The 25,013-nt window shown below is 37.8% G+C and overlaps 1 protein-coding gene across 9 annotated transcripts; it reads right to left on the bottom strand.

Annotated features, from left to right (window-relative positions):
- Positions 1–929: 929 nt before the first annotated feature.
- On the bottom strand, positions 930–24,769 carry agfg2 (ArfGAP with FG repeats 2). Of its 9 annotated transcripts, XR_013816084.1 has the most exons (17): positions 23,991–24,132; positions 23,813–23,841; positions 23,406–23,499; positions 16,948–17,063; positions 16,677–16,824; positions 14,043–14,169; positions 13,777–13,881; positions 11,259–11,291; positions 8,284–8,472; positions 8,059–8,143; positions 7,854–7,900; positions 6,839–6,895; positions 5,240–5,323; positions 2,639–2,749; positions 2,351–2,421; positions 1,959–2,199; positions 930–1,845 (listed from the first exon to the last, which is right to left on the bottom strand). XR_013816084.1 is itself a non-coding variant. In XM_079810876.1 (16 exons), exons 1-16 carry the CDS (start codon positions 24,120–24,122, stop codon positions 2,152–2,154), a joined length of 1,476 nt encoding a protein of 491 aa, XP_079667002.1. In that variant the 5' UTR covers positions 24,123–24,125; the 3' UTR covers positions 1,134–2,151. The 9 variants fall into 9 exon arrangements, 4 of the variants coding, with proteins under 4 accessions (XP_079667004.1, XP_079667002.1, XP_079667001.1 ...); XR_013816081.1 differs by lacking the exon at positions 23,813–23,841 and having other exon boundaries at positions 23,991–24,769; XR_013816085.1 differs by lacking the exon at positions 6,839–6,895 and having other exon boundaries at positions 2,639–2,725; positions 23,991–24,125.
- Between the last annotated feature and the right edge of the window lie 244 nt (positions 24,770–25,013).

The raw sequence follows: 25,013 nt of genomic DNA, 5'->3' as shown, positions 1-25,013 counted from the left end.
AAATGTTGCTATTGAATTCAATAAGGATTCAGATGTAGTTTAAAAATTGAAAAGAAAAATAATATGTACTACAACCCAACAAATAAGTACTAATTTCCAATGAATATAGTAGTGCAATTGAAAAAAGATACCAATAATTGTTGGATTTACTAGTATTTTTTAAGTAGCTGAAAGGAATAAATGTTGATTGTTACAATTGTCGTATAAATATCTTGTGGCAGAAATATAATAATTAATATTTTATGGCAGATAGGAGTGACAATAGAGCAATTGCTGAGTCCAAAAGCAGGCAGACCTTGCACTGTTGTATCATCCTTTAATACATTCAGAAGATGCCAAACATTTTTGGTTTTACTTTCCACCAGGAGAAAAAAAAAGTGTTTATCTATACATTTTAAATAAGTCAATAACGCAGGTGAACATCATAATTTTAACTCTAAAAAATTAAACAGAATCTTAAAATTCTTTATTGAATACTGTATCATCATTTAATAATATTAAAATTAATCACCTGTGACATCTAGTGGACGAGCTGGCCCATTGCAGTATTTGACAAAAATTATAGGATTTTAGGTTGAAATTTACCTGAATCAATGAATAAGGCGATGCATATATTGTAAAAAGCTGCAATGGTTCACCAAATCAATATTTAAAAGTACACTAATGCTTCTCTCTCTACATTTTCAGTTACTTTATTTTAAGATGACGTAGTAGCATTGTACTGAGTAATATCAATTAACTACATGAACTTACTATAGAGATTCGGGTTAGTTACTTGTAATTATGCATAATTTACTGTTATTGCTGTAGTAATGCAGTAACGTGTAATTACGTCACCTTAAAATAAAGTTGTTTACTTAATTATTTTAGATGAAGTCTAGCATGTTGACCGCAATCACCCGCTCATAGAAATGAGACTAGGTCAGGTGAGAGGTGAAATTTATACTTTTCATTTTAATTTTCAGTTGAAAGCCCTAATGTTCATAGAGTGCAAATACATTCATAATGCGATAATGATCTTCACAGAAAAATATAAATGAAGCTGTCGTAAAAAGATATTGCATGAAATCTCAAAAGCAGCAAATTTGATTCGATTTGCATCACATGGACAATCAGATACACAAAGACACAACAATTATGGATAGCTTTATGCAGATGCATACATCTCGATACAAAGACATTCTATATGAATCCTTTTGCAAAAGAAACCATCTCTACGTTATACAGGAAACTTGACGATATTAGACAATTTTTGGTCCATACAAGAAATTTTTTTTTCCCCTCATAATCACTGAAACAGCGGTACATTCAGCAGCTTCCGGCTCAGCTTGAGAAGCGCATGCAGTCCGACAATGCACACACGAATACTTATTAACGCTCAAAATGAGCGCCAACGTCAAAATAAATAGAAAAACAAGCAAAACCGGCATACATACACAGACAGAAAAGTGGCAGAAATGCCTGTTTCGTTTATGCCGTCTTATTAACATGCATCTGAATCAAATAAACCAAATCGGCACTGAGGGAAACGTGTATTACTGAGATCTGAAGCTTGAATTGCTACTGTATTAATGTAATGTGTTGACCTCAGTGTATGAGTGAAGTAAGTGGGCACTCAGGTTAGGGCAATATTGGCACGGGAAGTTCTGCTTTGTGTGTGTGTGTGTGTGTGTGTGTTAATGGCTCTCATAAGCACCTTTCATCTGAAGTTCTCCTATTATCAGCAAAAAATACCACTGATATTAGGCAAAGCCCACAAACATGTACACACAAACACACACAGCTTGATTTACTGTGTAGAGCACTGGGTACAAAAGGGCACATACGTACAAACACACCCACTCACTCACACACACACACACACACACACACACACACACACACACACACACACACACACACACACACACACACACACACACACACACACACACACACACACACACACACACACACACACACACACACACACACACACACACACAAAGCATGTACAAACAGTTAAATGTAATATATCTGCTAACAAACACCCACACCTTTCAACATACATAAAGACACGTACACCCGCAAAAAGTGTTGTATGTTTTCTGTAGGTATGGCGAAGTAAACAAGCTCCACTCGCGCTCTTCTTTCTCCATGGCCGGTTCGGGATCAGATGAAGGGGTTCAGTGATGCTCCTCTGCTCGGGTAAACATTCCCCTAAGAAAAGCCATGGAAAACACTCGTAACCCCTTCACACACACACACACACATGCTTGTGTGCTTCTAGAAATATAAGACATTCAGTCTGCTGGTGATTTATGATGTATAGGAAAAAGCTTATTTAGTATAGAAAGAGGATCATGCTTACAGTAAAAGGGTTGACAGACATTGGTCGTGGGACTTTGGGGACGGACTCGGGAGCAGGAAATGAGTTGAAACCTACAAACAAACAAAGCCAACAGGATAAAAATAGCACACACATTTCAGTTCAGATCAACACAACGGTCTCGCTCGGGTCGTCTTGCGTTTTCGCTCCGCGGTGTCTCGTCTTAAGTGCTAATTCCTCACTGATTCTTTTAATTGATTAGTGGACTATTTTAAGAACGGGTTTCGCTGCCTTTAAGCAGATTTAAAGACGTAAGCTTGCTATACTCACCGTTTGCTTCCTGGTTACTAGACTGTTGGTGTGAAAAAGCACTTTGGGTGGCGGGTGCAGGAAAAGAGAGAGACTGAGGAAAGACAGCTGAGGAGGAAGAGGAGGCATCATCTGTCAATCAGAAAGACATGATGTCCTGAATACTGAGTTCAGCACATTTCAAACAAGCAAACAGTCTTTTATGTCCAAAATAAAATACAGATCTATCTATCTATCTATCTATCTATCTATCTATCTATCTATCTATCTATCTATCTATCTATCTATCTATCTATCTATCTATCTATCTATCTATCTATCTATCTATCTATCTATCTATCTATCTGTCTGTCTGTCTGTCTGTCTGTCTGTCTGTCTATCTATCTATCTATCTATCTATCTATCTATCTATCTGTCTATCTGTCTATATGTATGTGCAGATCGATAAATATGCAGTCATATCATATGATGGATGGATAGAATGACAGACAGACAGACAGACAGACAGACAGACAGACAGACAGACAGACAGACAGACAGACAGACAGATAGATAGATAGATAGATAGATAGATAGATAGATAGATAGATAGATAGATAGATAGATAGATAGATAGATAGATAGATAGATAGATAGATAGATAGATAGATAGATAGATAGATAGATAGATAGATAGATAGATATACCGATAGATATACCGATAGATAGATAGATATACCGATAGATAGATAGATAGATAGATAGATAGATAGATAGATAGATAGATAGATAGATAGATAGATAGATAGATAGATAGATAGATAGATAGATAGATAGATAGATAGATAGATAGATAGATAGATAGATAGATATACCGATAGATATACCGATAGATAGATAGATATACCGATAGATATACCGATAGATAGATAGATAGATAGATAGATAGATAGATAGATAGATAGATAGATAGATAGATAGATAGATAGATAGATAGATAGATAGATAGATAGATAGATAGATAGATAGATAGATAGATAGATAGATAGATAGATAGATATACCGATAGACAGACAGATAGATAGATAGATAGATAGATAGATAGATAGATAGATAGATAGATAGATAGATAGATAGATAGATAGATAGATAGATAGATAGATAGATAGATAGATAGATAGATAGATAGATAGATAGATAGATAGATAGATGATAGATATACCGATAGACAGACAGATAGATAGATATACCAATAGACAGACAGATAGATAGATATACCGATAGACAGACAGATAGATAGATATACCAATAGACAGACAGATAGATAGATATACCGATAGACAGACAGATAGATAGATATACCGATAGACAGACAGATAGATATACAGACAGAACAGATTGATATACAGACAGACAGATAGATAGATAGATAGATAGATAGATAGATAGATAGATAGATAGATAGATAGATAGATAGATAGATAGATAGATAGATAGATAGATAGATAGATAGATAGATAGATAGATAGATAGATAGATAGATAGATAGATAGATAGATAGATAGATAGATAGATAGATAGATAGATAGATAGATAGATAGATATACAGACAGACAGATGGACAGACAGACAGATATACAGACAGATACATTGATAAATAGATATACCGATAGACAGACAGACAGCAGACAGATAGATAGACAGACAGCAGACAGATATATTGATATACAGAGACAGATAGATATACAGATAGACAGATTTACAGACAGATACATAGACAGATTTACAGACAGATACATAGACAGATTTACAGACAGATACATAGACAGATTTACAGACAGATACATAGATAGATTGATAGATATACTGATAGACAGACAGACAGGGACGGACGGACGGACAGATAGATATACAGAGACAGATTTACAGACAGATACATAGATAGATAGACAGACAGACAGACAGACAAATAGATAGATAGATAGACAGACAGACAGGTAGACAGACAGATGGAGTTTTGTGTTTTCTTTGAACATAAAAGATAATTTTCATGTTTGAAACGAGTGTTGAACACAATGTTCAGGACATCATGTTAAAACAATAAATGTGCTGACTGCTAAAGTGTGTTATTTCCTCTGACACTTGGACTTCAGCCAACAATTAATCCAACAAACCACTCTCTTTGCATTGAAATTTTCCCAGGTGACACCACTGTTTGTTTTGGCTCTGAGATCTGCCACTAGATTGACAGCATTTGTGCGTTTGTCTTGATTTATTCAAGGTAATAGTTCTGCACGGGAACACCAGCAATATCCAATTATCAGATTCATTGCTTTATGGATTAAGTTCCTTTTAAGCCAAGTACACTCTGTCAGATTTATAGCATTGTAAGAATGTATCCTTCACTATGGGCTTGTGTCCCACAGTCAGATTAATGCTGACACTTGGGAAATGTCCATACATGTCACAGGTAAATAGAAGGCTGGGTTAGTCTTAGGTCGAGAAACTGTAGGTGTTGAATGCAGTTCTTTACAGACAGTTTCTGATTTATGATAAGCACAGTCCATAAAGGCAAGGTAGAAGCTAATCCTAGCTTGCAGTCTTCCTGTTTTCCAAAAGCCCACATGGGCACACATCTCTTACCTGAGGCTGTGCTTTTGAAAGGGTTACTGGGAGAAAGAGCAGGCTGGGTGCAACTGGCTGTAGAGTTGAAGGGGTTTGGGAAATCTGAATCAGAGAGAGAAAAAGTGGCTTTGAGTCACACACTGCAGAAGGTCTCTCATTAGCATCAACTGTACTTTGGATCAAATCCCTGTTTTGACTTAATTATTGTGAATTTACAGATGTTTCCATCTCAGAGACTTTCTGAGGTCATGCTGTAAGATCGGCCACATATTGCACATGACTGAATACATGTAATCTGGATTACGTAATGAAATTCCATAAAATAAGTACTTGTGCTACGTTTTAAAATACTCATAATCAGACTACAGTTACTTTTTATTGATTACATTATTACAAGTTATTCTCACAATGACATTAAATTATTCATAATTCACTGATTCTACTTCTTTGTTATATTTTACATTTTCCTTTCTAAAAATCCTACTGCTTATATACGTTGAAATTGCATGTGACTATCACTGAAAACTGTGCAAAACAAAGCATTTGATCACTGGATTTACAGAAATCGTTCACTTTTTTTATGTGAATTTTGCATATCTAATCAGCTCCTGATTAACACATTATAAGTGTTAATGTGAGTAAATTTTAGCGGTATTTAGTGGTGAGGTTGCGCATTGCAACCGTCCACCGCTCGCCCCTCCCTTTCGAAAAACATAGAGAAGCTACGGTGGCTGACACAGGACAAATATGTTGACGTCGGAGAGAGCAGAGAGTGACTAGCGCTCTGTAGAGAAGTTTGTCCGTTTAGGGCTACTGTAGAAACATGGCGTCGCAAAATGGCGACTTCACTGTAAGGACCCGCGGTGTATGGAGATAGAAATGGCTCATTCTAAGGTAATAAAAACATAACGGTTCATTATGTAAGGTCTTTATACACCACTGAAAACATAGTTATGTATATTATATTGCATTTCTGTAAATAGATCCTCATAAATATTACACACTGCACCTTTAACCATGTATAACTGTCTTTGGAAGGCTTTTGTCTTTCAAAGACATAAAAAAAACATACAAATTCACATCATATTTACATGCATTGCAGGGATTTCCCAACTTTTTTGCTAGCTGAACCTCTTTGACGTAATATATTTACGTCCTGGTCAAGACAATCTCCTGAACTCCAAACTGAATGTCAGAATGGGAAAGAAAGGTGATTTAAGCTATTTTGAGCGTGCCGTGGTTGTTGGTGCCAGACGGGCCGGTCTGAGTATTTCACAATCTGCTCAGTTACTGGGATTTTCACTCACAACCATTTCTAGGGTTTACAAAGAATGGCGTGAAAAGGGAAAAACATCCAGTATGCGGCAGTCCTGTGGGCGAAAATGCCTTGTTGATGCTAGAGGTCAGAGGAGAATGGGCCGACTGATTCAAGCTGATAGAAGAGCAACTTTGACTGAAATAACCACTCGTTACAACCGAGGTATGCAGCAAAGCATTTGTGAAGCCACAACACACACAACCTTGAGGCGGATGGGCTACAACAGCAGAAGACCCCACCGGGTACCACTCATCTCCACGCCAAATAGGAAAAAGAGGCTACAATTTGCACAAGCTCACCAAAAGTGGACAGTTGAAGACTGGAAAAATGTTGCCTGGTCTGATGAGTCTGGATTTCTGTTGAGACATTCAGATGGTAGAGTCAGAATTTGGCGTAAACAGAATGAGAACATGGATCCATCATGCCTTGTTACCACTGTGCAGGCTGGTAGTGGTGGTGTAATGGTGTGGGGGATGTTTTCTTGGCACACTTTAGGCCCCTTAGTGCCAATTGGGCATCGTTTAAATGCCACGGCCTACCTGAGCATTGTTTCTGACCATGTCCATCCCTTTATGACCACCATGTACCCATCCTCTGATGGCTACTTCCAGCAGGACAATGCACCATGTCACAAAGCTTGAATCATTTCAAATTGGTTTCTTGAACATGACAATGAGTTCACTGTACTAAAATGGCCCCCACAGTCACCAGATCTCAACCCAATAGAGCATCTTTGGGATGTGGTGTAACGGGAACTTCGTGCCCTGGATGTGCATCCCACAAATCTCCATCAACTGCAAGATGCTATCCTATCAATATGGGCCAACATTTCTAAAGAATGCTTTCAGCACCTTGTTGAATCAATGCCACGTAGAATTAAGGCAATTCTGAAGGCGAAAGGGGGTCAAACACAGTATTAGTATGTGTTCCTAATAATCCTTTTGGTGAGTGTATATTTGACTGCCATTGTTAGAATAACATGTAATCGTGTAATCAATAAAAGAGTAACTGTAGTCTGAATGTGAGTATTTTAAAACGTAATATAATCTAATTAAAAGCACTTAATTTTTGGAATCATAATCCAGATTTCACGTAATCAGTTACTACCCAGCCCCGTGTGTCATGTAATGGATTACATTACTAACTACAATATTATTACTGTTTATTACTATTATTGATTCTATTATTACTGCTTCTCACAAATATCTGCTTTAAAACCAAGTCAAAGCCAAAAGGCCATGCCTGTTGTAGTTCAGAATCAGTTCTGGATGGTTTAACTAAATAAACTACAAAACACTGCTGTGAGTTGCTCACTTGCAAACGTTTGAGATCCAGATGTGGTCTCTGGAACACCTGGGGAGCTGAACACGAGTGCAGGAGATTGATTGAGGGAAACAGAGAAAAAGACAATACACTAGTTCAACACAAAAGGTCATTAGCAAACATGTAAACAGTAATGAGGGCTGGAAAATCTTTCTATTTAGTTTAGACTGATGTGTGGTAACTAATTCTGTTTTACCTCGCAGGAGTGGAACTTGAGGACAGCCGGTTACCAAAGAGGGTGCTATACTGAGGGGGTCCATCAGAGGGAGCTGTTGTAATGGCTACAAAAGTGTAAAAGGGCTGGTCAGGGCTATGTACCATATGTAGATTTACACCATGCAACAAAGCTTTATATTATTTTGAGATCTTTATGGACTAGCTTAATAATTCTTTAAAGAAAAGGGCATAGATATAGTCTTACCTGTGACAGGTGTGTTGTCTGAGAACACTTTATCAAGCTGTGATAAGACTGCATACTTATCCTGAGTGACAGGGGGCGGAGCAGCAGAACTTAGCGTGTTGTGGGCGTGGCTCAAACCCCCAAAATCCAAACTCATAGATTTAGGGAAGGCTCTAAATGCAGCTCCGCCTCCAGTTGACAGAGTGCGACCTAAACCAATCAGAGAGGCTATTAGTGATTATGCTCAAATCTGTTATTGTTACCTAAAACCATCTTAATTAATTGAAATAAAGCTGAAGCAATAATAAATTAATGCTAAATATAAATATTAGCATGTGACTAAAATGTAAACTGAAAATATAAAAATAAAAGCTAATTCAAAATATTATAAAATACACTACCCGGCCAAAATAAAAGTCAGTGTCAAAAAAAATTAGTTTCATTCTTGATTTGGCACCTCTGAGCCCAGAGCTTAAATTCACTGAGAGTCTATGGGATGTGCTGGAGGAGACTTTACAGAGTGCTGGACTCTTGCATTGTCAATACAAGATCTTCTTGACCAAACATTGATGCACCTCTTGATGGAAATAACATCATAGCATTTATTTCCATCAAGAGGTGCATCAATTTTTGGTATGCTTATTTAAATCCAAACATTATTTGTCTTTAATAAATGACTTTTGGCCAGGGAGGGCCATTGTATTATATTAGCATTATATTATATTATATTGGCCATTGTATTATATTAGCATAAAACTATATTAGCATAGATTTTCTTTTCTTTTGAAGAATGTCGGTAACCAAACAGTTGATGGACCCTATATGGAAGTCAATGGGGTCCATCAACTGTTTGGTTCCCCATATTCTTTCAAATATATATTTATTTGTGTTCAGCAGAAGAAAGAAATTCATACAAGCCTGGAACAACTTGAGTAAATGACAGAATTTTATTTTTGATGAGCTATCCCTTAACTGTCACCGTCCCGCTGGCAGGACGCCTGGCGCTCTTTTTTTGGTATCATATATTTTAGTAATTATCATAAATTAGGTATCATTTGAAAGCTTACGAACTCAAAATTCATCCAGTGAAAACTGTATTGAAATCAGACGTTGCGTTACCATGGAAACGGCACTCTAAATTCTTCTAGCGGGCTCCTCCCCTAGTGGGAGGCGTCATGTTTCGTATTACAAAGTGTATTTTATTATCTACTTTATTATCAACATCTTTTCTAATCTTGACAAAACCCATATCGTCGGAAAGGTCTGAGTCTCAAGGTTTCATATTTGGTGTTTTGTGATGGAAGTGATATTTGGACAGAAATGTCCAGGAAACTACATAAAAAAAAAACAATCAATGAAATGTGGAAGACACCCGGTGGCGCCTAAACAAAATCTCATGTGGACTTCAATTTTTGTGATATCAACTTCAAATTTGGAACACAACTTAGTTAGACACATGGCTTTGCTTTTATAGTAATTTTAGAGTAAAATATTTTTTTGTAAAATATATATTTTATATAAAACAAAAATATTTCTTACAGTATTTTTCATTTACAGTAAATTTAAACTTCCATAACATTTTCATACTTTCATATTTTGAAATGCTATAATGCAATAATCTGCTGAGTGTCTTCTTTAAAACAAGACCAAACTTATATATTTATATTGCAAAGCATTCTTTTAAATTTGGATAGGGCATTTTCATGACTATTCTCAAAATGGGGGATGACAGTTAATGGGTTAAAAACGGATAATTTCAGACAGCAGCTCAGAATGAGGGTTGAAAAATAATAGCTTTCCACATATATATTTGTTTTTTTTGTGTGCAAAGAACATATTAACATGCCTTTAAAGGGATAGTTCAATCCCCCCTCAAAAAAAAAAATTCACAGAAAAATATGTTTTGAAGAAAGTGTTTCACGGTTGATGGTAGTCATTGACTTACATATTACTATATATATTTTTTCCCATACTATGGAAGTTAATGGCTACTTTCAACTGTTTGGATACCCACATTCTTCAAAATATCTTCTTCTGTGTTTGTGTTAAATGATTACTAAACTTTTGGCTGCACTGCCCGTCTGCTCCAAACACCATGAAAAACATTCTGCTTCTATGATACATTATTGATAAATATATTTATACTTTAGAAAACAGAATAGAAGCAGTAATATGGAAACACAAATATTCTTCCATTCATATCCAGACCTGGAAATGACTACAAATCAAATTCCATACTTTTCCATGCTCCTGTAGTGGAACATCCTCTATCTGGTATTCTACAAATAATTCAACACATTCTATCACATCAACAGGTTACGTGTGAACACAGACGCGCTCTGGGTGATTTTCTAAATATACCTTAACTTTAAAGCCTGTGGCTTTTTCATTATCAAAGAGCAGATTGTCTCTCCTTGACCTGGCAGATCTGTGATGTAGGGCTTTGAAGTATCTGGCTGGAGCATGTGCAGGACACATTCAGTATCGTTCTGTGACTTTAGCATGGCACTGCTGGTATTTAGAGGCTCTGTCTGAGGCCAGTGCTGTGAGAAACATCTGCAAAGGTGGGCTAATCTAGGTGATGAGCTGGTGCTTTTTAGCTTTTGTAGCTTGTTTCACTGTAGATGCACTGGCTACTATAATACCGGGGCCATAAACACACAGAAAAGTGCTTATCTTGCATTAAGTCTAGCTTGGTCATTTGATCTTGATCTAAACCAGTGGTTTATTGTTAACAGCATTATTCCATGGGGGTTCAGGTCTGCACACTGTCAAGCTTTTCCTCTGCTTCTTTCTCTCTGACACACTCACAGCCCTCACACATACACAAACATAATGTCTGCGCACTAATGAATGCATTTTCTTATTTGGCTTTTTTGCCTGTCATGGCTGGCTCACTCAGCAATGAAGCCAGATGGTCTGAGGTATAGCTGGAGGGTCTGCAGTGCACAGTCGCTCAGAATCTCATATGTATATATATCGTTTATGCAACTTACCTAAAGTAAAGCTGTTCTTGAAAGTGCTACTTGCTGTGAAATAAAGGACAAAGAAGGGAAGATGGGATAAAACAAAACTGTTATGGCTTAATAGTGAACAAAGACAGTGGGATCCAACATTTGAGTGAATCCACTCAATGCTCGTTTTCAATTTAAAAAAATGTAATGCAAATTTTATTATCAATTTTAAGTAAAAAACTGTATTGTAAAATGTACAGGAATTTTATAGTCTCACATGACTTTGTTTCTCCTTTTGCTTAAAGGTAGGCTAGGCAATTCCTGAGAGGAATTTCTGTGCGAGCAGGTGCGCGGAGGTATGGAAATACATATGTTGACAGGCAGGTAGGACATCAAATCATTGCATTCGGACCAAAGGCAATGATTGGACGAACAATTTTTGTTATACAATTTTTTTTGTATTTAGACCTTTTCTATTATTGATTACTATCACAATGGGAAGAGAGTTTCAACCAGTATAACAAAAAGTGTTTATGAAAAACATTGCCTAGCCTACCTTTAATAGCCTAATTATAATAAAGGTGCACTATGTAACTTTTGGCCTTCTAGTGGTTAAAAAACAAAACTGCATGCATTTTGCGGAAGGACATTGTTTTGGTTGTACTTCGGCTCTGCATGACTGTGTGGATAAATGTGACCCTACACAAAACATAATGCTTTACAATAGTGCTGGGCGATATGGCTGAAAACTGTATCACGATATAAGTGTTTCATATCGGTCAATATCGATAATTATTTATATTTTTTATGACCTATTTAAAATAAGGACCAGGAGAAAAATATTTTACATTTAAACATTTTTATTTAAAACTTAACCTTCCTCTGATTACAATCCCCTCAGTTATAAAGGCAGAAATGTCAACACAACCATGGAAAATAATTAAAATAAGTCAAAAATCACAATAAACACTTAACAATTATCTCTTAACATTAAGGTGCAGTGCCTCCGTTATTTCTTTGTAACTGTTACCGTTTAGATGCTTTGTCATAAGGCACTGATACAGAGTAACATTACCTCTCCATGTAGTTTCAAAGGCTGAATCCGAAATCACCCCCTATACCCTTTAATAGGGCGCTCTTTGAGGGGACAGCCATTTGTAGTGGGGTCCGAAACCATAGTGGACGTTATTGAGTGCACTCATTCTATCCCACATTGCACCGCAATAACGAGTGTACAGCTGATGTACACACAGCGCCTGTCCGAATTCACTCACTTGTTTTCATTCACTCCTTCAAGTGAACTGTATCAGTGGACTAAAGTAGGGAATAGTGATTGAGGGTTTAGGGGGCGATTTTGGATTCAGCCAAAGTCAAGAATAGCACAACGGCGAGTGTGTCGAGTAAACATCTCCCCAAACAAACGAGGCGCGCGGTGCGAAGCCAGACGAAAGTATAAACAAGGCTTAAGGTGGTAAAACATGTTTGTGGTATTACCAGTCTTGGTGGGGACGACGGTCTTGCATAATTTGCAGACGACATTGGTCAGACTTATAAAATCCACTCGCGGCGGCACTCATTTTCCACTTATCACTCCACGCTGGTTCTGTTACTGAAGAATGAATCCAACACGAGACGATGATATGGCGCAACCAAAGGTGATACAGTTAGCTGATTGGCTATTAGCCTGTCACTGCCTACGTTACTTGGTTACCAGAGAGTGAGTGCCTTTGTTCAAGCAACCAGAGCTTCGCAGCCTCTGGTTTCTTCCGACGAAGAAAAAAAAAGTTTTATCGAACACATTTTTTATGGATATCGATTACGTGTCTATCGCGATACATATCGTTATCGTTTTATCGCCCAGCCCTACTTCACAATGAACTCTGTTAGAGAGCTACATGGCAATTTGCCTGTTTAATATAATACCTTACCCACCTGTTGAGTAATAAAAACACCATCTCCAAGTCGCTTTTACAACATTTCAAATCCCTCAGTTCTCACTATCTCCAAAAGCCAAGCCAAAGTTGATTCTTGTTTTATTACGAGCTCTGTCTGGTTCTCTTTTCACCACTAGACTCTCCTCTGTGTGGCGTTTGTTTAAAACGGGTGATTTAGCTGCTCCATATCAACATTTCTCACACATTGTGACAACTAACCTCTGCCACTCCCACGCCAGACACGCGTCAAAGTAGCCGGAGCAACTTTTCTCTATTTATGGAAAGTATGCAATTTATCGCGAAAACCATCCCGTCAGGTCTAAAATATAAACACTTAGTGATTCATGGTAAGACAAAACACGTTTTGGAGGAAGGATTGATGATGTATTGTTTAAGTTTTGTTCATTTTTAACCAAAAAAACCCCCACCTTGCACCTTTAAATATATTACTATTAAATGTATATCCTAACTTCTCTTTGTTTTAAATGTTTCAAAATCAGGTTTAAATAAAAAGAAACCCCAGATTTTCAACGTGGACTTTTGGACCCCACTTTATACTTCATAGAAATGTATTTTATGTGACGGGCACAATGTGTGTGTGTGAGGGAATGTGCGTGTCTTTGTACCTGAAGGACGTGGAAGGGCTGGAAAGGAGGAGGGATGATTCTGGGGTCCCATTCCAGAAGAAATTATTCCTGGCCTCTGTCTCTCCACACCACTTAACAATGTGTCTTAGACAGAAAGAGTGGAAGAGACAGAAATGAGAGTCCCAGTCTAATGATGACTCACGGTACATCTGTGGTATTAATCAGGAGAGACCAGACAGAAGAAGGAGAAGAGAAGATAGGAAAACAGATTGAGGGAAGTGCAGAAGAGCGTTTGAAGGCTGTACCTTTAATGGGATGATCTCTGAAGCTCTGTGAGCGAGTTGGTCTGGCAGTGAACACTTCAGTACGGCTATCAGCCGGAGAGACAGCAGGAGCTCTGTCCCATATTGACAACTGGGACTGGGACTGGGACTGGGGGAATATACACACACACACACACACACATAAAAGAAATCAGATCAGCACCCTCGATGTGACACATTTTTGTGGTGGTTTTCAGATCAGAGATGAAAGCATGTTAGAAAGCTCGAACCAAAACCCTTTTTTACTCGTATGGTTCACTTCAAACAGTCAGAACTGAGCTCATAACGGGAAATTACAGCTTTAATACTCCACTGATACTAAGCCTCTATATCTCTACTCGATTTTCCTTCTAAGATCTTTCAATGTATTTTCTCTACCATTTATAATAATAATTTAGTTCATTAAAGAGACATTATCATTTTAAAACTTCAATAAGTCTATTTATATACTCTATTTTACTTTCATTCATACTACTAATAATAATTATAATAGTAACAATAATAATTTAGTTCTTTAAAGATATATTACAGCTTTAAAACTTCTTCACTGACACTAAGCCCATTTGTATACTCCATTTTCCTCCTGAAATCCTTTGATGACATTTTTATTTGTAATAATAATAATTATTATTATTATTATTCTATTTTCATTTTCATAATTATTATAAAGAAATTGCATGAAGACATTAATTGTATTATTATTATTACTATTATAAGTAGTGCTGTCAAACGATTAAAATATTTAATCGCGATTAATCGCATTAATGTCATAGTTAACTCACAATTAATCACAATTAATCGCACATTTTTATTTATTCTAAATGTCCCTTGATTTCTTTTTGTCCCATTATTTTTTCTTATTTTAATGCTCTTATCAACATAGAAAAGTGGATCGGCTTGCTTTGTTCAAATGTTTGTTTTATTGAAAACAACATTGGCATACTTTAGTGTTCGATTTCACACCAACATTCTCACTTGGAGCAAATAATCTCACACAATGTAACACTGCCCATCAATAAAAGGGTGAAACAAATACTTTGTTGCACAAACAGCCCCTTCAACAGCCCTTTCTAAGGGATCAAAACAGGGTGATACAAAATAAAATTACAAAGTGCACATGCAAGGTAAACTAGGACTCCGCCTATAGTGCAGTTAAACCAGGGGTCGCCAACTAGTGGACTCCGGTCCGAATCCGGACCGCGAAGCCTTTTGACGTAATGAAACAGTTAACGTTGCAATGCTCAGTTACTACGTTCAGACCCAGACGCGCGGTCAAGCATGCAGTGAAGAAGAGACTGATGGTGCGTTCACACCGGACGCGAATGACGCGACATGCACGCCGCTTAATCCGCGCCGCAGAATGTCTATTTGCGTCTTTGCATTGACTTAAATCACTCGCGCAAAACGCTTCATTCGCGTCTGGTGTGAAAGCACCATCAGAGCAGAAAGCAGCGCTCAAGACAAGCACTTTTAGTTGAAGACCCCTGAGTTAAACCATGGCATAATACGTTTCTCATTTCGGCGTCTCACGCTTGCCATCCACGTCTACTCTTTTAATGGCCGAAACAAGTGCGGGCAGCCGCAGCGTGCCTGATGTTTTGTTTCCGGTCTAGCTACATCCGGAGTGGTGTTGTAGTTTTTCTAACGTTACTAGTTGTTGCAACAGCATGTGAAAAAACTACAAAGTTTGTTAGACCAAAAAGAACGTTAATCTCGCGATAAAAAAATTGACGCCGTTAAAATAGGTTTGCGTTAACGTCGTTAATAACGCGTTTAACTGACAGCACTAATTATAAGTCAAATAATAACAATTGTTATTATTAAGAAATGACATCAAGGGATTTGTTTATTATTACTATTATCAGTCAAATAACAATAATTATTATTATTTAAAAATTAAGGGATTAATTGTATTATTATCACTATTATTACTATTATCAGTCAAATAATGTTAATTTTTATAATTCAAATTTTTAAAATAATTTGTATAATTATTATTATTAAGAAATTACATCAAGGGATTACTTTTATTATTATTACTATTATCAGTCAAATAATTATTTTTACAATTAAAAATATTTTTACATTTTATTATTAAGAACTGACATCAAGGGATTAATAATAATAATATTTGTATTATTAAGAAATTACATCAAGGGAATAAATAATAATCATTAGTAAGAAATTACATCAAGGGAATAAAAAATAATCATTATTAAGAAATTACACTTACATCAAGGTATTATTAATAATCATAATATTTTGTATTAAGAAATTACATCTATATATTCATTGTATTCATTTTATCAGTCAAATAATAATAATAATTATTAATAAATTACATCAAGGGATTCATTTTATTATTATTACTATTATCAGTCAAATAATAATTATTATTATTATTACTATTTATATTATTATGTGACTGATAAATGAAAAATAATTTATTATTGTTATTATTATTATGTGACCGGCAGAACAAAACCATAGGCAGGAATAATAAAAATAATTAAACTAAAATATATAAAAAAAGACATTATTAAACTTTTTGTCTTTTCTCCCTCTCATTTTTTTGGTCTTTTTTTTATTCCTGTGCCTCCCTCTTGTCTTCCTCACCAGTGTCCGAGTGGGCCGGGCTGTGGGGTTCAGAGGATGCCCCGGCGGAGGCTGATTCTGAGCGGGCCCGTGTGGAGCTGGTACAGCCTGAACCCCTGGGCCCCATGGTGACTCCACATCCCTGCGAATCTTGCTTTTAGAGAAATGCCTGGGAAACCAGACACTTGTTAGTATGGCATCCTTTGACTTTCATCTATAGATAATCCAGGGAGAGCGGTTCAGTGCTTGTGTCTTAATGATCCAGACTGAAACCACACTTCTTCTCACTCACCATTTCTTCCTCTCATATTTGTCCTGCAAGAACTCTTTCAGCTTCTGTGTGTCACGTGCATCAAAACAGCCGTCGCTTTTGGGGTCAAATGTGCAGAGCCAGGTCCTCCTTCCAACCTAATAACCCCATAAACCAAGAACATAGTTAATCACCTTTTTAAGCCTCATTAAGCCTTATAGTGCATAGAGTATTTCCTCAAAGGAGTTTTTTTTTCTTTTTTTTCTAGGATTATAATGTAAAATTGAGAGTGCACAATTATCTGGAAAGCATTTTGAGCCGTTTGCAATTAGCTTAAAAGCTTTATTATTACTGAACATTAATAGTTAATGTAAACATGTGTACATTAACAACAGATACTGTTTGTTGCATTACAAGGAAACTGTGTGCTCTACATGATGTGTCTGAGGTGCTTCAACAAATTAGACTGTGACCCAGATGCTCAGTGACATAAATTATAAAAATACAACATTATAAACGACACGTTTTACCATCGAATGAGCTTAGGTGCAATTTAGCCGGCCATTGAGAATTGTGTATGGATTAGTGGCTATTTAGCGGTGTAGTTTTCATTTCTCATTCACTTCAATGTCATCACTAGCATTGATTTCTGCTATGCCAGTCTGTTCCTTCTCATACTCAACACACTTCACTGACAGAGGAGAGGAGGAATGAGTCAGAAGAATTTCTGTCAGTGTTATACAAGCATGGCGCCCACCCTCAGAGCATTCAGTTGGCTTCAACTGCAGTGAGCAAGAATCCTGTAGTGCCAATTGTGGGTGTGAATGTGTGTGTGTGTGTGTTGGCTGGGGAGTGAAAGAGCAGTGTCTGTACTTGAACCCATTCAGATTTGCTTACCAGAAAGGCAGGTTCAGTCACACACTCATGGGAAAACGCAGTATATAAAAACTCTCTATATATTATGCTTAACACGAGCTAACATTTGCTAAATGCACTCTTTAGTCAAACTGCTTTTGTAGTTTATATGACGGAAGCCATCAAATGCTTTAATTTCCACAGATGGACTTTGTAGTTTTGACAGACATAAACATAAGAAATAAAGCCAAAAATAAACTGCGGAAGTGTATCCATTACACATGTGGTATTTTCTATGAATAGAATTCATGTAATGTTGCACATCCTGTAGTTGATGGGTATAATGGGTGTTTGTTATGATATGTGTGTTCCATATTTGCTGTTTTTGTCCTATTGTTGCTATCACTGTTATTAATTTTTAACAATATATATTCCAATCTTCTATTGTCCAATTTTGGTGAGCCTGAGCCCATCATAAAAGTGCATCATTCGGTGAGCCCATCATAAAAGTGCATCCATCCATCATAAAAGTACATCTATCCATCATAAAAGTACATCTATCCATCATAAAAGTACATCTATCCATCATAAAAGTGCATCTATCCATCATAAAAGTACATCTATCCATCATAAAAGTACATCTATCCATCATAAAAGTACATCTATCCATCATAAAAGTGCATCTATCATCATAAAAGAACATCTATCCATCATAAAAGTACATCTATCCATTATAAAAGTACATCTTTCCATCATAAAAGTGCATCTATCCATCATAAAAGTACATCTTTCCATCATAAAAGTGCATCTTTCCATCATAAAAGTGCATCTATCATCATAAAAGTGCATCTATCCATCATAAAAGTGCATCCATCCATCATAAAAGTGCATCTATCATCATAAAAGTGCATCTATCCATCATAAAAGTACATCTATCCATCATAAAAGTGCATCCATCCATCATAAAAGTACATCTATCCATCATAAAAGTACATCTATCCATCATAAAAGTACATCTATCCATCATAAAAGTGCATCTATCATCATAAAAGAACATCTATCCATCATAAAAGTACATCTATCCATTATAAAAGTACATCTTTCCATCATAAAAGTGCATCTATCCATCATAAAAGTACATCTTTCCATCATAAAAGTGCATCTTTCCATCATAAAAGTGCATCTATCATCATAAAAGTGCATCTATCCATCATAAAAGTGCATCCATCCATCATAAAAGTGCATCTATCCATCATAAAAGTGCATCTATCCATCATAAAAGTGCATCTATCATCATAAAAGTGCATCCATCCATCATAAAAGTGCATCTATCCATCATAAAAGTACATCTATCCATCATAAAAGTGCATCTATCATCATAAAAGTGCATCTATCCATCCTAAAAGTGTCCAATTTTGGTGCTCCTGTGTGATTTGTCGGAGAGGCTGCTCACTGCAGAGCAAATGGGTGGAGCGTATATATGTAGCCCCTCCCCACTAGAACTCCAGAGAGGAGGGGCGAATGTAATTTGTGCCCAATGGGTGGAGCTAGAATATCCAACCACACCCTAACCCTACCCTGACCCTACCCACAACTCTATCCCTCCTCCCCATTGGAGCTCCAAAGAGGAGGAGCTGAATGTTATTTGACTCTGCATTGAGTACCACTTGCTTTATTTGGTACACCTGTTCAACTGCTCATTAACGCAAATATCTAATCAGCCAATCACATGGCAGCAGCTCAATATATTTAGGCATGGAGACCTAGGCTGCGTCCGAAACCTGGAAAATGCTGCCTTCGGAGGACACATTTCAAGGCAGGAAGGCACCAAGGCACATCCGAATCTAATGTTAGCTTCACTTCCTGTCTCCTGAGATATCTTCATCTGATCAATTTTTGAAGGCAGCATATCTGTATCCTTCGCTGCCTTTGATATTCCACAATCCTGTGCGTTCCATTCTGTGACAGTTGAGCTGGAATAAAAAGATGGCGTCCGGAAGTTGCGTTTGCTGGTCAGTTTGTGTGTAAATGTACATTTTTTTCTCACCAAAGCTCTCTCTATTTGGCTGTAGATCATTACAGAGAGCTTTAGTGAGAACTAAACACATATTTAATTGCTACATTAGTAATTTCTCGCTAGAAATTACATCAGAAGTGGAAAATGTTGGTAAAAAAAACGTACATTTACACACAAACTGACCAGCAAACGCAACTTTCGGATCCCATTTTTTTTCCCAGCCCAACTGTCACAGAACGGAAAGCACAGGATTGTGGGATATCAAAGGCAGGGATGGATACAAATATGCATTTTCCAGGTTTCGGACGCAGCCATAGTCAAGACGCTCTGCTGAAGTTGAAACTGAGCATTTCAGAACGGGGAAGAAAGTTGATTTAAGTTACATTGAACTTGGCATGGCTGTTGGTGCCAGACGGAGTATTTCAGAAACTGCTGATCTACTGGGATTTTCACACACAACCATCTCTAGGGTTTACAGAGAATGGTCAGAAAAAGAGAAAATGCCGAGTGAGCGGCAGTTCTGTGGGTGAAAATGTCTTGTTGATGCCAGAGGTCAGAGGAGAAAGGCCAGGGCTGACTAGGAGGCTATTGTCCTGCGATCTACTTAGGCTTACGATGCTTTTGGGAAACGCAGCATTGACTGGTTCCAGCTCAAATATGCACTCGTTACAAACAAGGTCTGCAGAAGAGCATCTCTGCATACACAACACGTCCAGCCTTGAAGCAGATGAGCTACAGCAGCAGAAACACTGGTGCCACTCCAGTCACATAAGAACCGCAAACTGAGGCTACAATTCACACTGGCTCTCCAAAACTGAACAATGTTGCCTGGTCTGATCTGGTCTGGATTTCTGCTGCGACACTGAGATGGTAGGGTCAGAATTTGACATAAATAACATGAAATCCTGGATCCACCCTGCCTTGTATCAATGGTTCAGCCTTGTAATGGTGTGGGAAACATTTTCTTGGCAAACTTTGGGCCCCTTATTACCAGTTGAGCATTGATTAAACACCGCAGCCTGAGTATTGTTGCTGACCATGTCCATCCCATTATGACCACAGTGTTTCCATCTTCTGATGGCTACTTCCAGCTGATAACACCGTCACAAAGCTCAAATCATCTTACACTGTTTTCTTGAGCATGACAATGAGTTCACTGAACTCAAATGGCCTCCAGATCTCAATCCAGTAGAGCAGCTTTGGGATGTGGTGGAACGGGAGATTCGCGTCATGGATGTGCATCCGTCAACTCTGCAGCAACTGCGTGATGCGATCATGTCAATATGATCAAAATCTCGGAGGAATGTTTCCAGTACCTTGTTGAATCTATGCCACGAACAATTAAGGCAGTTCTGAAGGCAGAAGTCCATCTAACCTGCTACTAGCTAAGTGTACCTAATAAAGTGGCCGGTGAGTGTATAGGCCTATATCCTCATTAAATCATTCATTTTTTTCCTTCTTCAATTTTGAACCAAAACGGTTCATGCTCTTTCTGACCTTTTTTTCCCTTTAAGACTCTTATGTACGACCTCTTTGAATGGATAGCAGGACAGTGTAACATTTACTCTGAGCTTTGGGCTACAGTTTATTTCAGGGGTCAGGAATTTTTACCATTATGATGGCAAAAACATCTTTCCCCATTGATCTACATTCAAAAGTGACCCTTTATTCTGATTAAGTACATTTTTTCCAAGTCTGTCATTTGCATTTTGCACAAGAAGAAAATTTGACTTGTATGGACCTAAAAAAAAGCGATAGTTCACCCACAAATGAAAATTACCCCATGATTTCCTCACCCTCAAGGCATCCTAGGTGTATATATCTTTCTTCTTTCAGACAAATAAAAATGTCCAGGCTAATCCAAGCTTTATAATGACAGTGAATGGCAGCCCAAAAAAGTGAATCTATCCATCATAAAAGTACATCTATCCATCATAAAAGAACATCTATCCATCATAAAAGTACATCTATCCATCATAAAAGTACATCTATCCATCATAAAAGTACATCTATCCATCATAAAAGTGCATCTATCCATCATAAAAGTGCATCTATCCATTATAAAAGTACATCTATCCATCATAAAAGTACATCTATCCATCATAAAAGTGCATCTATCCATCATAAAAGTACATCTATCATCATAAAAGTACATCTTTCCATCATAAAAGTACATCTATCCATCATAAAAGTGCATCTATCCATCATAAAAGTGCATCTATCCATCATAAAAGTACATCTATCATCATAAAAGTACATCTATCCATCATAAAAGTGCATCTATCCATCATAAAAGTGCATCTATCCATCATAAAAGTGCATCTATCCATCATAAAAGTACATCTATCATCATAAAAGTACATCTATCCATCATAAAAGGACATCTATCCATCATAAAAGTGCATCTTTCCATCATTAAAGTGCATCTATCCATCATAAAAGTACATCTATACATCATAAAAGTGCATCTATCCATCATAAAAGTGAATGTATCCATCATAAAAGTGCATCTATCCATCATAAAAGTGCATCTATCCATCATTAAAGTGAATATATCATCATAAAAGTGCATCTATCCATCATAAAAAGTGCATCTATCCATCATAAAAGTGAATGTATCCATCATAAAAGTGCATCTATCCATCATAAAAGTGCATCCATCCATCCATCCATCCATCATAAAAATACATCTATCCATCATAAAAGTGCATCTATCCATCATAAAAGTAAATCTATCCATCATAAAAGTGCATCTATCCATCATTAAAGTGCATCTATCCATCATAAAAAAGAATATATCCATCATAAAAGTGCATCTATCCATCATAAAAGTGAATGTATCCATCATAAAAGTGCATCTATCCATCATAAAAGTGCATCCATCCATCATAAAAGTGCATCTATCATCATAAAAGAACATCTATCCATCATTAAAGTGCATATATCCATCATAAAAGTGAATATATCCATCATAAAAGTACATCTATCCATCATAAAAGTGCATCTATCCATCATAAAAGTGCATCTATCCATCATAAAACTGCTCCACACAGCTTCAGGGGGTTAATAAAGGCCTTCTGAAGTGAATCAATGGGTTTGTGTAAGAAAAATATCCATATTTAACATGTTATAAAGTAAAATATATAGCTTCCACCAGACCGCCGGCGCCTTCCGTATTCAACTTACGGAAAAAGCGTAACTGGCGCGACAATGACGTCAGACGTAGTGTAAGCGTTTTGAACTGCGAGAGGCGTTACACTTTTTCCGTAAGTTGAATACAGAAGGTCTGGCGGAAGCTAGATATTTTACTTTATAACATGATATTTTTCTTACACAAAAACCCATCGATTCACTTCAGAAGGCCTTTATTAACCCCCTGGAGCTGTGTGGAGCAGTTATATGATGCATTGATACACTTTTTTGGCCTTGGATTAGCCAGGACATTTTTGTATTCGTCTGAAAGGAGAATGTCATATACACCTAAGATGGCTAGAGGGTGAGTAAATCATAGGCAATTTTTTATTTTTGGGGTGAACTATCCCTTTAAAAGCATGTGGTTTCCAGCTGTCTCCCGTCCATAAATCTCACACAGCATCGCTAATGCACTAGTAGTCGACCTGCCACTCACCTCGTTGCCGTGGTTTTGCAAAAACTCCACTTCCTGTTGGGAGAAGGTTGTCATGGAAATAGACTTAACTCTATGGGGTGGGTTGAGCCCTCTCCTGAAACAGAAACAAAACCGCAAACTGTGTGGTTACACACGAAACGGGAGTGCAATTCGCATTTGTCTTTGAATATAAAGAGGAGAAACGTGTGAGGTAAAACGAGTCAGGGCTGTGGAAATGATAGTAAGCTGCAAAAACCTCTTGCAGCAATAAACAACAACAACACGGTGAAGGAAGAGGGCTGTGTGTTTTTCTCCAGTGCTGGTGAATGTTTGTTTTCGCAAGTGAAGTTGCAGATTGAAATCGTGTGCACATTTAACCATTCCCTTGCTGACATGCAGAAAACACGCTTGTATTATTGATGCCAAACCTGAAATCACACGCGAGGCTGGGGCACGCCTGAAAACGACAAAGTAGTAGTAATTACCGAATATCTGGCATGTAAACACAACCGGACTCGCGCTGCGTCCGTGGCTACACATCTTCCAGAGTTTGGTTAAGGATACTAATGCAATTCTTGACATATGCATTTGGGTGTTATTACTCACAGCATTCCAGAGCATGACGTGCATACGAAGCAGCCCACGGTGATATCGATGTAAGTCACCCCGGGTTGGTTGCACTCGAAGCAGTGCTTGTTCACTCCCGTCTGCGCGAGCTCGCGGACCTTGCGGGCGCATATCTCCTGGTTGTCCCGGTGCTTTCGGTTCGACATGCTGGTGCCCTGTAGTCGCACACACCCCCTGGCCCTCAAGATGGTTGTCACTCGCCCACCGTTGCACTTTAATTCCCCCGCCGCCGTAGTGTGTTTCTCACGCGCGCATTCTGAACGCGATTACGCGGCTGGTCGTCTCCTCACGCGCCGAATTGAATTGACATGAACACGATCTTACATGCGTAGTAGTCTCTCGTGGTCACGACTGGCCGGGAGTTTTACAACCGCCCTGTTTTTTTTATGTATTCATTCCTGCGGTTTTCTCCTCTGGGCGCAGAGACAATCCCATTTCCATCATTACTCTTCCTCGCGCTGCTGGTTTCTCTCCGTTGAGAGCATCAAACCGCGCAGTCTCTGCTGTTGCGCACCCGTGTTTCCTTCCAGGGGTTCTGGGGAGACTCGCTGCGAACAGAAACCAAGACGAGGACGGAGGAGGCAACTTTGGGTACTACAGTGCCTCTGGAAAGCGAATAAACGCCGCGGGATAAGTAGGGCTAATCTGCTTAACAATATTTTGTTTGTGATGCTGGCTGCGTGTTCATTATTTGGTGCTTATTTATTTCCAGCGTTACCCAGCAACGTGATATATATATTTTTTTATATCTTGGACACAGGTTTTATCACGCCCTTCTGTATGACGTTAAATAAAAAATCGCTGTCCTCCGTGTGTTTATTAACTCTTTGCATGAAGCGCATCAATGTGCAGTTTCCCTCATGCACCACCATCCCTGCAGTAAGGGGGGGGAAAGCAAAACACTTGACGAGTTTTACGCGAGTGCGTCCTGTTGACACATTCTTGTGTTAAATCGCATTAACGGAGACATCTCAGCAGTTACACTGATGTAATGTTGGCCTG

Source organism: Gobio gobio (assembly GCF_949357685.1).
Source record: "Gobio gobio genome assembly, chromosome: 2".
In the NCBI taxonomy this organism is placed as follows: Eukaryota; Metazoa; Chordata; class Actinopteri; order Cypriniformes; family Gobionidae; genus Gobio; species Gobio gobio.
Note: the sequence above shows the minus strand (reverse complement) of the source record. Positions and strands in the feature narration are given on the sequence as shown.